We start from the raw sequence: 15,939 nt of genomic DNA, 5'->3' as shown, positions 1-15,939 counted from the left end.
CCCGAGAGCCCACCCCGCGGCGGTCGCCGGCTCCGGGACGCACCTCCCGCGGACGCCCACCCCAGATGTGAAGCGGGACCGCAGCCCCTGCCGCCTCCCACCCTGCCGGCGCCCATCGACAGAGTCTTGCCAGCGTCTCCAGTGCCCAACCCCGCGGCTGGAAGATGTGGCAGCCGGCCACGGAGCGCCTGCAGGTAAGGGGTCGCGGGGGGCTGGGGGCCAGCGTGGAGGAGGAGGTGCTCGGACCCGAGGACCAGAGCACCTCTTGCAAGGGTTTGCCTGAAGCGGTCATGAAAGACACAAAGATTAGAACCTGATGCTGTCGGTTTCACCCAGCTGCCAGATACCCGGTCGGGGAGCTGGGGGTGATGAAATTGAAGAAGGCTTAGCTCTGGGCATCACAACTTTTGCCTTGGGGGCTAGTGCGCCTGGAGATTTATATAAGATTGGACTTTCTGACCAGCAATTTTAGATTGGTTTCCACTGACACAGTTTACTGGTCTGGGGTTAGGATTTTTGCATCCAGATTATTATTATTATTGTTGTTGTTGTTATTTTTTGTCTCCGGGAAAGACAGAACAAATGATTTGTGAAAGCATTTGTTTGCCAATATAATTTGGAAATCCTCAAGCTTGGTTTGGCTTGGTCATGGTATGCTACTTATTCTATTTTTTCTTATTTGTTGGCCCTCTCGCCTCATCTCCCCTGAACCCAGGCTCCCCCAGATATTTGAAAATCAAAAGTGAAGTTCAGCCAGGAATAGTTATGCCCTGGGGTCATCTCTTTAAAATTTTTTTTTCCGCTGCTGTCTGCTGAAATGTCTAACTGCCTTTAATTTGGATTCAGGAGCCAGGGAGTTGGGAAGGCGCGGGGTGGTCAAAGTGAGAAAGTGGGGCGTTGTTTCTGAGAGGGGCTCATTCAGTGACACTCGGAACCCCCAAATCACCCCGACTGTAAGGTCTGATGACTGCTTTCCCTGGAAAATATTCTGCGGAGGAAGGGCAGCTACCCTGCCAGATAAAATCTACTGAATCCTGCAGTTAAACTTTTGGCAGGCTCAGAGCCACATTGTTTCGTAGTAAACTTTGAAGAAGTGTTTAAGTGGTAAAATACAGCACGGTTGGATGCCGAATGTATTTGAAGTCTTGGGACAGGGAGGCCAGGAGCCCTGGCTGGCTTCGGAGGTTTTCAATGAAAATTTGAAGGGCCAGACTGTCTCTGAGATGCTAGGAGAAGCTAACTAACCTTTGCCTGTGGGTTCTCATGCTGAGGATTAACCTGCAGAGGGCATTGCTTTGAGCAGAAATAGATGCCCCAAGACCCCTTTCTGAGCCTCCCTGGGCTCGTCGTTTTGGGGAGGGGGTTTCATAGTAAGAGCATGAGACCCCAGGCCAATCCCCAAGGGTCTCCAACCCACTGAGCAAGGAAAGAGATCTTTAGCCTTGAAGATGGGGAGGTGGTTGACTGGCCTCCTAACTCCGAGAGTCAACATCGGGCTCTGAGCCATTGGCCAGAGGTGATGTAAGTGTATTTCGGGACTGGCATCAGCTGCCAGTTGTACATGTGCGTTTTTCCTTTCGTTCAGGGCAGTGAATTTATGCTAAAGGAAGGAGTGACTGAGCGGAGGTGGAGGGTTTTCCCATCTGAGTGAGGAGTGGAGCTCTTGGAGAGATGAGGCTAGAATTCCTGCCGGTGGCTTTTATGGCCTGGGGAATCCATGCCTCTGCGGAGTTTGTGGATTTTTGCCTCTTGAAGTTATTTCTATTGGCGTCTTTCATGTAGGGACTCCTGTGTGCTCCGCAGCACATGACCCTTGGCAGGGGCTAGCTCTGGCTTGCGTTCTGCATGGCAGTTGTTCCTCTCTAGAAAGGGCCTTCTGGCTCTTCTGTGAAATGTACACACGTGCATTTGGCGTGAGCCTGGTTTATTAACAGTGTGCATTCGCAGTGCATTCTTGTTTTCCTCTTCAAGTGTCAGATTGAAAGAGCAGGGGGGTTCCACATTTGAAAGCTCAGGTTAAACATGGCTTGTCACTAAGATCAGGTCACCCCTGGAAGGTACTTATCAACACAGGGCTTAACTTCCTGCTCCCCAAATTTAAATGATTCACCAGGCCTGGTCCTCTTTATAAAAGTATGTCTCAAACCTTGACATTATAAAAGTGGAGAAAAACCTTCGTATTCATAGCTTCTTCCCAATAGCAGTTCTGCTGTTCTTTAGAACAGAATTTGGATATTTTTGCTTTTTGCTTCTGGGGGAGAGAGTTGTTGAGGGTGAGGTGGTGAGTGAGTTGCTTGTAATAATATTTTATTTACATTCTTTGTGTTTATTTTTGTCATGGGCTCTGTTTGCTGTCTGGGATTCCCCCCTGCCCCCGCTTTTTTTTATTTCGTCCTTCAAGGCACCACCATATAGGAACGTTGGTTTCTGATTCTTCAGTGAATGGGATGTTTTCCATGACCAGATGTTGTGGCCATGGTGATGGCGAGGGAGAGCTGTTCAATGGGGAAATGATGATGAATCCCAGTTGTTAGTGGAGTCGAAACCCCACCCTCCTTACACAAATCTTTTTAACTGTCTCATATAACCTCATGAATTTTTCCCTCATTAATTCTTAATGCAAACATTCTAATTTAGATGAGCTTGAGTGAAGAAACTGCTTCAAGGAAGTGCTCCCAGGGCTTCCTATCAGGACTAAGGAGTCAATTTCTTGTACTGACACCTGGAAACGGAAGAGGTGAGGGAAGAAAAGGACATCTCAGTGAATTGACTTGATTAGTCCCTATAGGTTGATGCCCGTTCAAAGGGTTTGTGGTCCAGGGAGTGTGGCTGGACTTTATTTAAGCTAGAGGGTCACCCTCCAACGAATTCGAGTCCAGTAACCAGCTCTCTTGCTCAGGAAATAGCATCCCTAATCAGAGTGGATTACCGTTATCAAAGCCTGCTCCTTTGCCAAACAAAATAATGCTGCTACTTTCTGATTTGAGGCTTCGCTATTTGACCCAAATCCAGGACAGGCAAAGGGACCTGTTGCTTCTAGCAGGGCTGAGCTGGGGAATTTCTCATTCAGTCACACAGTTCATCTGCTCCCCTGAATGTTAAAACTTCTGTTAACATCCCACTGGAGCCCTCGCTGGGAGATTCTGCCATTAAAATTATAATAGGATCAAAGGGGATGTGAAGATTTAAATCACCACCTCAACTTTTAGAAATGAATAAATATGAATTCTTCCCTTTTTACCTTCTCCTTTGCACAGCAGACTTTTTTTTTTAGAAGGACTCAGGAGAATTATGAATTTTTAAAGACGCTGATTTGAAACAGGCTCTTCTCAAAAAAGTGAAAGGGGACTTTCCAGTAGAAAAAGGCTAAGTATTGGTTTTTTAAAAACAGAGATGAGATGACTTTGGGCCTCAATATATTACAGTTTGCCGGGGTTGCCTGATTATCTTCATTGTTGGGCCAGGCAGATGCGTGAGCAGTGACAGACTCACTGTCCACGCAGGAGTGTGGACTCAGCCATAAGGAGTGTGTCTTTCCTCAGAACATCTGACTTCTGTGCACGACCAGACACACTTTTGGGAGCCCTGGAAAGGTGGAGAGCAGGAGACAGATGACTGGAGACTGAGTTTGGAATGAAGGCGACCAGGGCATCCTTGCCTATGGTATAGTTATTACAAGGACAGAGTGGGATGTGGTAGTAGAAAGGTATGGGAAAAAGTTCTAGCAGATTCTAATTGTGGAGTCTGTGTGTGACCGTCTTCTTATGAGGCAGTCTATAAAGGTTCCAATAGTTTTCCTGTTTTGGCTGATCTTAAACTGTCTTCATGGCAGATTTCCTCATAGTTCAGTCGATAAAGAATCTGCCTGCAAGGCAGGAGACCCGGGTTTGACTCCTGGGTAGGGAAGATCCCCTGGAGTAGGAAATGGCAATCCACTCCAGTATTCTTGCCTGGAGAAGCCCATGGACAGAGGAGCCTGGTGGGCTGCAGTCCACGGGGTTGCAAGAGTCGGACACGACTTAGCGACTAACCCACCATGGCAGATCCAGAAAATACAGAACTTTCATTGATAAAGTTGGCTGTTGTCTCCCTCTCACCATTTTGTTCATTTATTTATTTTCATTCACATTTTGATCAGTGGCTGTAACTTAGAACCTCCAAAAGTGTGAAATGAGGAAGGGTAGGGAGGAAACCAGATCCTGAAGAACTTTTTCCTTTGACTTCTTGCTCAACTTTTGGCCGATAGAAAGGTTGGTGTTTGTGCCTAAATACCACTTGGCAATTATAGGAAATCAGAGTGCTTTTCCCATAGGATCTTCCTGCCCTTTCTGTGCCTTGTCATATCGGGCTGATCTTGCCTTGGTGTGGATCTTCAATTGTTCTCGACTTATTTCTCTGTGGTTATCATTTCCACTTTTTCCCGGAGAAAGTAGACAGGGGACCCTTCTAAAGGATCAGCTGGAGCCCATTTGACCAGGCCCATCAGGCAGAGAGAAAACCTTGGTAAATCTGACCCTTTTCCAGGCAGAACAGATTGACAGGGGGAAACCAGAGCAAGGTGGGTCATGACAATAGGCACTTTTATGGTGCACGTGCTGGGTGTGTGGCACAGCGTTAAAGAGTTTTATTTGAATTATCGAGCTCATCTGCTTCCCATAACTGCTTTTATCCCCATTTTATAGATAAAGAAACTGAAAGCCAGAGAGTTCAAATGATCTGGCCAGAGTCCGGAAGCCAGGCGTGAACTGAACTGGAATTTGAACCAGGAGGTTTAGCTCTGGATCTTCTTAAGCAGTTATTATTATTATTTGGAAGGATAAGGTGGAGTATGATGCTTACTTGTGTGGGTGCTCTTGTTATTAATCAGTAGAATGAGTGGTGGTCTCGTTGGCTGTGAGAGGCCACTTTCATATCTCTTGTTGAATTGGTGTGGTTGCCTGTGTTGACCAAAGGTTACCCCATTTTTGGTGGCCCACATCTCTGGTGGGGAATAAGCTGTGTGTATTGTCCTCAAGCTGTAATTCCCAAGTGCCATTTAAGAGTCTCTTGAGCTGGAGCACATGGCATTTATCCAAACTAGAGACCTAGAAAGCTGGCAATAAAGCCTGATCACGTCTGCAGTCATTCTCCACTGAAGCCAAAAACGTGGAGAAGGGAGGGGGGAGTTCGGAGAGTTCAAGAGCAATTGCTTAGAAATAAGCAATAGCTGCTCTTACGGACTCACAGGTTTCTCACTAAATCGATCCTACGTTTTGCTATTCTTTTCAACCCTCATAGTTGAGAAAGCGCAGAGCATCTGGCCTTATCCTTCCTAAAGAAAACTTGGCCTTCTCATCAATTTGAGGTCTTGCGGGAGTAAAATGTTATCTTACAGCGTTAGGTCTTTCTCAGAGTTTTGACAGACTCGAGACCTTGAAAGCTGGTGATAAAGCCTGATCACGTCTGCAGTTGTTCCCGGTTTAGACCAGAACTGTGGGGAATGGAGGGAGGAGGTGGAGAGTTCAAGAGCAAAATCTCTACCAAGTGACTTGCAAAATGCTTGCCTTGGAAAATTAAAAAAAAAACAAAAACAAAAAACCTCTCTGCCCTTTGGTTACCTGTTGCCTAATGGGCTGTTTGATGTTGACTGTCCTGGGTTATCTTGGAGCATTAGGCAATATTTTGCACTTTGTTTGATGTTCCAGATTGTCCCTCTCCTCCCTCTTCGCTTGCACTGACTCCATTCCATAAAATGAATTCATCCTGTAGATCGGATCCTGAAACAGCTGGCGCTGGCCAGCCCCACGGCTAATGGCGATCAGGCTCCCTTGTGCAGGGCTATCTGACTCCTCGAATAGCAGCAGTTTAGGGACTCCATAGTGGTCAGCAAATAAAACCAATTCAGAAGCACTCAATAGCTGCAGTGTGCTTCTGCTCAGCTGCGCCCCCCTCCCCGCCCCCCGGGGCACAAATCTAAACTGAGGCTTTATATAAGTAGAGCAAGAAGAAATAGTTGAGATGTTTGTCCCAAGACCTCCTTAGAGACTAGTAGAATCCATTACCATCATTTTATGTTAACTTAAAAAACAGAAAAAAAAGTTGTGATCCCAATTTAGCTGCTCTCCAGTGATAAAGCATCCGTGCATTCACCAGGTCCAAACCCTCAGGCCAAGAACTGGAAAAGGATGCTGTTAAGGATAAAGCACAGACTTGCTGTGTGCATTTGGCCTCTTTCAGTGCTACCAAAGTCACAGTGAGCCCTCTCACTCAGTCCGTTCTGCTGCTACTGGGTCCTTCCTCTTGCTCTTCCACGTCTAGCAGCCTCGATCTCCTCCTCCTCCCCTCATTTGTTGTAACCCAGGTCTTAATTTGATAAGGGAGGTTCTAGTGGTGAAAAAATTACCACCTCCTGCGTTTTGAAGTTAGTTCGTTTTTGTTAGTTAGATTTTTTATCACTTGTATCCACCTGACATGGCTACTTAGGGACCAAGATTCAGATTAACCCCTGGTCTCTGTGTCTTACTCATCGTGATGGGTAGAATCTCTTCCCTTCCCATCAAGACATGTTGAAATCCTAACCCTGGGACCTGTGAGTATAGCCTTATTTGGAAATTGGGATTGTGCAGATGTAACTGAGTAAAGGTGAGGTCATACTGGGTTAGGGTGAGCCCTACACTCGATGTCTGTATAAGGAGAGATTTGAAGACACAGAGGAGACTCGACAGAGAGGGCCAAGTGAAGATGGAGGCAGAGGATGGAGTTGTGGTACTGCAAGCCAGTGATCAAACCAGTCCATCCTAAAGGAAATCAACCCTGAATATTCACTGAAAAGACTGATGCTGGAGCCAAAGTTCCAATACTTTGGCCACCTGATGTGAAGAGCTGACTCATTGGAAAAGACCCTGATACTGGGAAAGACTGAGGAGGGAAAGGGGTGGCAAAGGATGAGATGGTTGGACCGCATCACCGACTCAATGGATATGAGTTTGCGCAAGCTCTGGGAGATGGTGAAGGACAGGGAATCCTGGCGTGCTGCAGTCCATGGGGTCCCAAAGAGTTGGAAACAGTTTAGTGGCTGAACAACAGCAATAACAAGCCAAGGAAAGCCAAGGATGGCTGGCAACCACCGGAGGCCATAAGAGTCAAGCAAAGATTCCTTCCCAGAGCCTTTGGAGGGAGGATGGCCCTACCAACCTCTTGGCTTTCAATTTCCAGCCTCCAGAACTGCCAGAGAGGACGTTTTTGTGGTTTTAAGCTGTCCAATCTGTGGTGACCTGTTACAGCAGCCCAAGGTGTCTAATGTGCCAGTACACTCGTGAAACCTGCTGCCTTTTTATTTATTTGTTTAGGGCTTCCCTGGTGGCTCAGTGGTGAAGAATCCACCTGCCAATGCAGGAGACAAAATTTTGATCCCTGGTTCGGGGAGCTCCCCTGGAGGAGGAAATGGTAACCCACTCCAGTATTCTTGCCTGGAAAATCTCATGGACAGAGGAGGCTGGCAGGCTATAATCCATGGAATTGCAAAGAGTCAGACACGACTCAGTGAGTAAAACAGCAACAACAACAGCAGCAACAGGAAGGAAACTAACACACTAGTACACTCATGACATGAAACCTGCTGTCTTTTTATTTGTTTATTTTTGGCTGCCCTGGACCTTCGTTGCTGCACTTGGGCTTTCTAGTTGTGGAGAGCCGGGGGCTGCTCTCTAGTCGTCCTCAGGCTTCTTACTGTTGTGGCTTCTCTTGTTACAGAGAGTAGTCTCTGGGCACTGGGGGTTCAGGAGTTGCAGTTCCTGGGCTCTAGAGCGCCGGCTTAGTAGTTGTGGCCCATGCGCTTAGTTGCTCTGTGCCAGGTGGGATCTTCCTCTACCAGGGATCGAACCCCCGTGTCCCCTGCATTGGCAGGAAGATTCCTATCCACTGTGCCAGCAGGGAAGTCCAAGTCTGCAGCCTTTGTCTGTGTCTGTCTCTGTACTTCCTGAGGCTGAGATGTGCCTGACTTTCATATCCTGGGATGAAATCACTGTGTCTGTATACCATTTTCTTTTTGTGCAGAGTTTGAATCTGTTTATGGTGGATTTGGAAGATAATGAACACAGGCATTAGAGGAACAGTTAAATGCCCGCTCCTTTCTTCCCACTTCTTCTCTTCTACTTCTGGTCAACATCCTGGGAAAATGACGCACACGCCAAGAAGACCGTGTGCCTTGAGGGAGGGCCTCTTGGCAGTAACTGTGCTTCAAGAGATAGTTCATCTGGTACTTAAGATCTTGGGCTGGGATGTGGAAGACAGTCCCTTCAGGGTAGATCTCGGTGACGGTTTTTCAGACAGCTGGAACCAAGGGAGGCCCAGGGTTTTATTCTCAAAATAATCCATGTTGTTCGTCTCTGTGACGTCCCTGGTTGGATGGATAGCCAGCCTCTGGGATTTGCCTCTTCCCAACTAGGATAATGTAGGCTTCCCATGTGGCTCAGAGGTGAAGAATCCGCCTGTCACTGAAGGAGATGCAAGAGACCTGGGTTCGATCCCTGGGTTGGGCCAATGCCCAGGAGAAGGGAATGGCAACCCACTCCAGTATCCTTGCCTGGAGAATCCCATGGACAGAGGAGCCTAGTGGTTGTATAGTCGATGAGGTGGCAAAGAGTCAGACACAAGGGAGGGACTGACACTAAATGACATTAGGAGTCATCACCCTTGACTTCCTGTGCCACCTCTTCTTTTTCATCTAGTAGCCATGACGGCTGCTGCCTGTGTGTGCAGGGAGAGAGACGTGCCAGGAGAAAGGGACTCCTTAATCGTTATCCTTTCTTCACGGTACATCCGTCCTAATCCTTTCATGACAAGCCCTTCCTCATGGTTTCTCTGTAATTGTGGGTCTGAGGATGAACACACAGATTCTGTAGACTCTTCTGCCCACTGCGTGCTTTGATGTGTTTACACCAGGAACCGGCTTCCTTAGGTGTGTGTGGCGTCCTGGTGTTCAAGTCACCTATGATGCAGCAGAAACTGCTGTTTACCTTCTGTGTCTTCTGAGGATGCTCCCTGGGCACGGGACTGGGGGCTGGGGGACCATGGTAAGGCTGAGAGGCTGTGTTTTTTTTTTTTTTTTTCGCTTGGACTTAACTTCTTGATACCTTGTGTGTGTGTATTTGCTCAGTCGTGTCTGCCTCTTTGTGACCCCATGGACTGTAGCCCATTAGGCTCCTCTGTCCATGGAATTTACCAGGCAAGAATACTGGAGTGGGTCACCAGTTCTTTTCTCCAGGATATCTTCCCGACCCAGGGACTGAACCTGGGTCCCCGATAGCTCAGCTGGTAAAGAATCCTCCTGAATGCAGGAGACCCCAGTTTGCTTCCTGGGTTGGGAAGATCCGCTGGAGAAGGGATAGGCTACCCACTCCAATATTCTTGGGCTTCCCTTGTGGCTCAGCTGGTAAAGAATACACCTGCAATGCAGAAGACCTGGGTTCAGTCCTTGGGTTGGGAAGATCCCCTGGAGAAGGGAAAGGCTACCCACTCCAGTATTCTGGCCTGGAGAATTTCATGGACTGAATAGTCTGTGGGGTCACAAAGAGACGCGACTGAGTGACTTTCACTTTCACTTTCATTGCCACATTATAGGCGGATTCTGTCTGAGCCACCAGGGAAGCTCCCTGCCCAGGGATCAAACCTGCAACCCTTGCACTGGAAGGTGAAGTCTTAACCACTGGACCACCAGGGAGGTCACCACCAGGGAGGTCTCTTGGTCCCTTAGTTATTAGTTTCTCAGGGCTGCTGTAACAAAGTACCACAAGCCAGACAGCTTATACAGCCGAAACGTACAGTCTCAGAGTTCTAGGAGATGGATGTCTCAAATCAGAGTGTGGGAAGCATTGATTTCTTCTGAGGGCTATGAGGAAGAATCTTTTTGATACCTCCTTCCCAGCTTCTGGTGGTTTGCTGGCCATCTTTCCCATTTCTTGGCTTGTGGCCGCATCTCTCCAGGCTTTGCATTGCGTTCTCTCTGTGTGTTTGTCTCCATGTCCAAATTTCCTTTTTTAATAAAGACACTGATCACATTGGATTGAGGGCCCACCCTAATCCAGTATGATCTCATTCTAGCTTAACTATTTATATCTGTACTGATGCTATTTCCAAATAAGATCACATTCTGAACTACTCGGTGATAGAACTTCTACCTATGGAGGGACACAATTTGTGGAATTTATTTTTGGAGTCCTCTTTATGAACTGAAATATTTCTCCCTACTTGAATCAACCACCAAAAAAAAAAAAAAGGTTTTATTCCCAAGCAGTGGTACAGATGTGTGATAGAGTAGAATCCACATCTTCTACGTGTCAAGGTCATGACTACTATTTTAGACTTGATATGATTAAAAATTGCAAACTAATATCTACTTAGGGTAATGAGCTAACATACCATAGAAGAGTGTGAAGTGTAATCTTGTTCCTTTGTGCTCGGTTATGTCTGATTCTTTGACATTCCATGGACCGTGCCATTCCAGACAGACTCCTCTGTCTATGGAATTCTCCAGGCAGTTATAGTGGAGTAGGTTGCCATTTCCTTCTTCAGGGGATCTTCTGGACCCAGGGATCAAACCTGGGTCTCTTGGGTCTCCTGCATTGGAAATGGATTCTGTACCACTGTGCCAGCTGGGAATTCTACTCATGAAGCAGACTCATGTGATCTGTCTGGTAGTTATTTTCCCAAAATTTTCTTAGGTTTTATCAATTCAGTTCAGTCACTCAGTCATGTCTGACTCTTTGTGACCCCATGATTTGCAGCACGCCAGGCCTCCCTGTCCATCATCAACTCCCGGAATTCACTCAAACTCATGTCCATCAAGTCGGTGATGCCATCCAGCCATCTCATCCTCTGTTGTCCTCTTCTCCTCCTGCCCCCAATCCCTCCTAGAATCAGAGTCTTTTCCAGTGAGTCAACTCTTCACATGAGGTGGCCAAAGTATTGGAGTTTCAGCTTTAGCATCAGTCCTTCCAAAGAACACCCAGGACTGATCTCCTTTAGGATGGACTGGTTGGATCTCCTTGCAGTCCAAGGGACTCTCAAGAGTCTTCTCCAACACCACAGTTCAAAAGCATCAATTCTTTGGCACTCAACTTTCTTCACAGTCCAACTTTCACATCCATACATGACCACTGGAAAAACCATAGCCTTGACTAGACGGACCTTTGATGGCAAAGTAATGTCTCTGCTTTTCAATATGCTGTCTAGGTTGGTCATAACTTTCCTTCCAAAGAGTAAGCGTCTTTTAATTTCATGGCTTCAATCACCATCTGCAGTGATTTTGAAGCCCCCAGAAATAAAGTCTGACACTGTTTCCACTGTTTCCCCATCTATTTCCCATGAAGTGATGGGACCAGATGCCATGATCTTAATTTTCTGAATGTTGAGCTTTAAGCCAACTTTTTCACTCTCCTCTTTCACTTTCATCAAGAGGCTTTTTAGTTCCTCTTCACTTTCTGCCATAAGGGTGGTGTCATCTGCATATTTGACGTTATTGATATTTCTCCCAGCAATCTTGATTCCAGCTTGTGCTTCTTTCAGCCCAGCGTTTCTCATGATGTACTCTGCGTATAAGTTAAATAAGCAGGGTAACAATATACAGCCTTTTCCTATTTGGAAACAGTCTGTTGTTCCACGTCCATGTCCAGTTCTAACTGTTGCTTCCTGACCTGTATATAGGTTTCTCAAGAGGCAGGTCAGGTGGTCTGGTATTCCCATCTCTTTCAGAATTTTCCACAGTTTATTGTGATCCACACAGTCAAAGGCTTTGGCATAGTCAATAAAACAGAAATAGATGTTTTTCTGGAACTCTCTTGCTTTTTCCATGATCCAGTGGATGTTGGCAATTTGATCTCTGGTTCCTCTGCCTTTTCTAAAACCAGCTTTAACATCTGGAAGTTCATGGTTCACGAATTGCTGAAGCCTGGCTTGGAGAATTTTGAGCATGACTTTACTAGCGTGTGAGATGAGTGCAATTGTGCGGTAGTTTGAGCATTCTTTGGCATTGCCTTTCTTTGGGACTGGAATGAAAACTGACCTTTTCCAGTCCTGTGGTCACTGCTGAGTTTTCCAAACACATGCAAATATATTTTGGGTTGGCCAAAAAGGCCATTCAGACTTTTCTGTAAGATGGTAGATTTTACTCAAATGGACTTTGTGGCCAACCAATATTTAGTTTTTTTCCACATGTGTTTAAATAATATAGTCATTATACATATAAAACTCTGTAATTGTTTTCACTTTACAGAATATCTCTTGGGTATCTCTTTTGGTTAGTCCATGTAGCTCCAACCCATTCCTTTTCCTCCTTGCATAGAATTTTGTGATGGAGCTGGATTATTATTTATTCAGTCCTTCCTATATCAGGGAATAATTGGGTGGCATCCATGTTGTTTTTTCTCCCATAAATAATATTGTTATAAGGATCTGCATGCTGTCCTTGTGCTTATATTTCTTTAGACAGAACTGCTAAGAATGGAGTTGCTGAATCAAAGAGGCTGTGTGTTTTAAATCTTAGCAACTGTCAAAGAGGGCCTTTTATGAGAGTTCTGCTTTTTGATCAGAAGTTTATGTGATTTTAACAAAAGTACAAAGAAATAGTTTCCTAGAGCAAGGATAGTCTTTTCAACAAATTATGTGAAACAATCTGTATGCAAAACAGCAAAATCATCATCAGCAACAAATCCAAAATTTCAATCCATACCTCAGCAGATTGTATACAAAAATTCACCTGAAATGAATCATAGACCTACCTGTACCATAAACCCATAAAACTCCTAGACAGAATCGGCAGAAAATCTTTGTGACTTTGTTTACATCTGTGTAGACAGTACTACAATCAAGATAATGACCAGATTCATCACACCCGAAGTTTCTTTGGATTGGGCAAAGATTTCCTAGAACAATAACAAAAACCCATTCAGTTAAAAGTTGGGTGAATTGAACTTCATCAGAATTGAAGGCTTCTTTCTTTAAAAGATGTTTGTAAGAGAATGAAAAGATAAGATGCAAACTGGGAGAAGACACTTGCAAATCATATATTTAAAATAAAGGGTTTGTATCCAGGATATATAAAGAACTCTCAAAACTCAATACTGTAATAAGATAAACAACTCAATTAAAGAAAATGAGCAAATGATTTGAACAAAAAAGTTATATGGATAGGAAATCAACACATGAAAAGACAGAACACATGAAAAGTCACTAGGAAAATGCAAATTAAAAGCATAATGAGGTAACACTCTACAACTGTAGAATAGCTAAAATTAAAAAAGCTTCAACCAAGCTAAATGTTGGTGAGGGTATGGAGGAATTGGACCTCTCATGCTTTGCTGGTGGGGATATAGCATGATTGAAAGCAGAATTATAGCTGCCTGAGCCTGGGATGGGAGGAGGGGATTAGAAGAAGGCTGGAAAGAGCTTTTAAAGGTGATGAATGTGCTCAGTGTTTTGATTACAGTGATGGTTCATGGGCTTATACATATGTCAAAACTTAGGAACTTGTATAGTTTATTACCTGTCGTTTACACCTACCCAAAGCTGTTAACGTCAATGTGAAATTTTCATTGTATGCCAGGCACAGTTCTAGGTGTTGGGAACTAAATAATATATAGTTTCTGCTCTCAGCTCTGCAAATTGTCTGTAGTTTTTGTTTGCTTTTAACTGGATATTAACATTCTAGCCCATAACATTATTAATGAACTCTGTAATTTTCTTAGAGTTCAGTCCTCTCCTTTTGAAACATTTGTTCCTTGAGTTCTTGAAATGACATTTTCCATCAGACTCAATTTGCCCAAGGATCTGAGAGAAACCGGTAGTTGAGCAAGAGAAGAAATCCAGACTGGAAGGTAAAACTTCCTTCTGAATCTTCCTCATTCTGGATGGCCCTTTAGCCTCCATCCCACCAGAGATGTATTTCTTACTTCTTTCTAGCATGTTGGTTCTCCAGCTGACTTTTTCAGCTGTCCCAGTCTTATGGGCCCTTTTTAGCACTGTATCTTGGCACCTGGCTCCTGATCTAGGGGCCAGTAGACTCAGGAGATTTTACTATTAAAAGGGTGAATTTCTGGGATGGTGGGTCCTGCTGTTGGCTGGGCCACCTTCTTGCCATTCTTCCTCTCCTGATAGAAAACACAGGGAGAATACATCCTGCAAAACTGTTAGTGTGTTTTGACTCTAGTTGGTGGATGTCATATGCCTAGCAAATATAGGGTCTGGATTTCTTATTGGATAATTCATTTTTCTCAAGAAGATGGCAACCAAAAAAATTTGGATAAGATGCAAAAACTTTACCAAAAGCCACCTAACTTTAGTTTAAAAAAAAAAAAAAAGCTCTTGAGAAACATTCAGGGAAAAACTTTAGGAAATGTTTTTCCCTTCAGGGAAGAAAATTTGATTTAATCTCCTAAAGTAAAGGGCAAAGAATATAAGACTTTGTTTAATAAATATACAATGAGATCATGAGGCCTTTTGTCCAATCTGAGGTCCTGTTGAAGTGATGGGAGGGGGCTATTTATAATTAACAGAAACACCAGGCTCCTGGCAAACCAGGATGGGTGGTCACTCCTGAATGTGACAGGTAAAATGCCAGATTTCTTCTGTTCCTGTGATCACTTTGGGATGAAGGAAAGAAATGAACTGGGTTGGTGAGGGATGGCGGGTGGGTGAGAAAACCAGGCAGAGGGGAGATGGGGAATTGAGGGGAAAAAGGGTCTGCAGACACAAAACAAGGAGGAAAGGGAAGGGGAGGGTCACACAGGCAGGGAGGCTCGTGTCCCTGGCACATGTGTGTCCACCGCAAAGGTTAGCTGTCTGTCCTGGGTTTGGTACAGCTGTTGGCTTTGATACGTTGTTCCTTTTAGCAGAGGCATCAGATGCTCACACTGGCTCAGGGATGCCATATATTTTGGTGGATTATCTGGCTTCCTTGGAAAAGCTTTCCTGGAAGCTTTGCAGTAGGGAAGAAGCTAGATCCAAAGCCACAAGGGTGGGAGTTTAGGGAGAAATGGGAGGGCGTGAGAGAGTAAAGTTGTCCCTTGGTACATGTGAGGGTGTTTGTTCCAGGATCTCCTGTGGGTACCAAAATCCATGGATGCTCAAGACCCTTATATAAGTTGGCACAGTATAACAGACCCTGTGTGTCTGTGGATGCTGAACCAAAAGATACAGATGGCAACTGTATTTCTTTAGGCTATGGGTCAGTCTTCCTCTGACACCTACAACTATTAAATAGTGGAAAGACTATAGATAGGGATTTTGGGCTTCCCTTGTGACTCAGCTGGTAAAGAATCTGCCTGCAATGCAGTAGACCTGGGTTTGATCTCTGGGTTGGGAAGATCCCCTGGAGAAGGGAAAGGCTACCCACTCCAGTATTCTGGCCTGGAGAATTCCATGGACTTTATAGTCCATGGGGTTGCAAAGAGTCAGACACAACTGAGAGACTTTCACTATAGGGTTTTTAATCACAGACCCATGGATACAAATCTTGGCTGCTTCATTTATTAGGGATTACCTCACAGCTTCTGATTTATACTTTTTTCAACTTTAAAATGGGATAACAACATTCAGCTCCTGGCTGTCACCTGAGATATAGAATACATGGTATCTGGCATGTTACTGGGAATTGGTGGATACTAATTTCTTTCCCTGCTTCCTATCCAAGGGGGTACTATGAATAGCAGTGTAGCATTTTGGAACTGGGCAGGTAAGTTTGGTGTTTCCCTAAGTGTGTCCCATTAAAAGACACTTATTCCTTGGAAGGAAAGTTATGACCAACCTAGATAGCATATTCAAGAGCAGAGACATTACTTTGTCAACAAAGGTCCGTCTGGTCAAGGCTATGGTTTTTCCAGTGGTCATGTATGGATGTGAGAGTTGGACTATAAAGAAAGCTGAGTGCCGAAGAATTGATGCTTTTGAACTGTGGTGTTGGAGAAG

At 45.0% G+C, this 15,939-nt stretch overlaps 1 protein-coding gene across 3 annotated transcripts in view; it reads left to right on the top strand.

The window, feature by feature from the left end:
* Positions 1 to 110: 110 nt before the first annotated feature.
* Positions 111 to 15,939, top strand: part of PID1 (phosphotyrosine interaction domain containing 1) — a 264,241-nt gene continuing 248,412 nt past the window's right edge. Inside the window, exon 1 of one of the 3 annotated variants that reach the window (XM_061387120.1) lies at positions 111 to 194. In XM_061387120.1, the coding sequence (XP_061243104.1) occupies positions 165 to 194 (30 nt within the window). In that variant the 5' untranslated portion in view covers positions 111 to 164. The remainder of the gene's footprint in view (positions 195 to 15,939) is intronic. The other 2 variants (XM_061387141.1, XM_061387130.1) reach the window with 2 other exon arrangements.

Source organism: Bos javanicus, chromosome 2, assembly GCF_032452875.1.
Source record: "Bos javanicus breed banteng chromosome 2, ARS-OSU_banteng_1.0, whole genome shotgun sequence".
NCBI lineage: Eukaryota > Metazoa > Chordata > Mammalia > Artiodactyla > Bovidae > Bos > Bos javanicus.
Note: the sequence above shows the minus strand (reverse complement) of the source record. Positions and strands in the feature narration are given on the sequence as shown.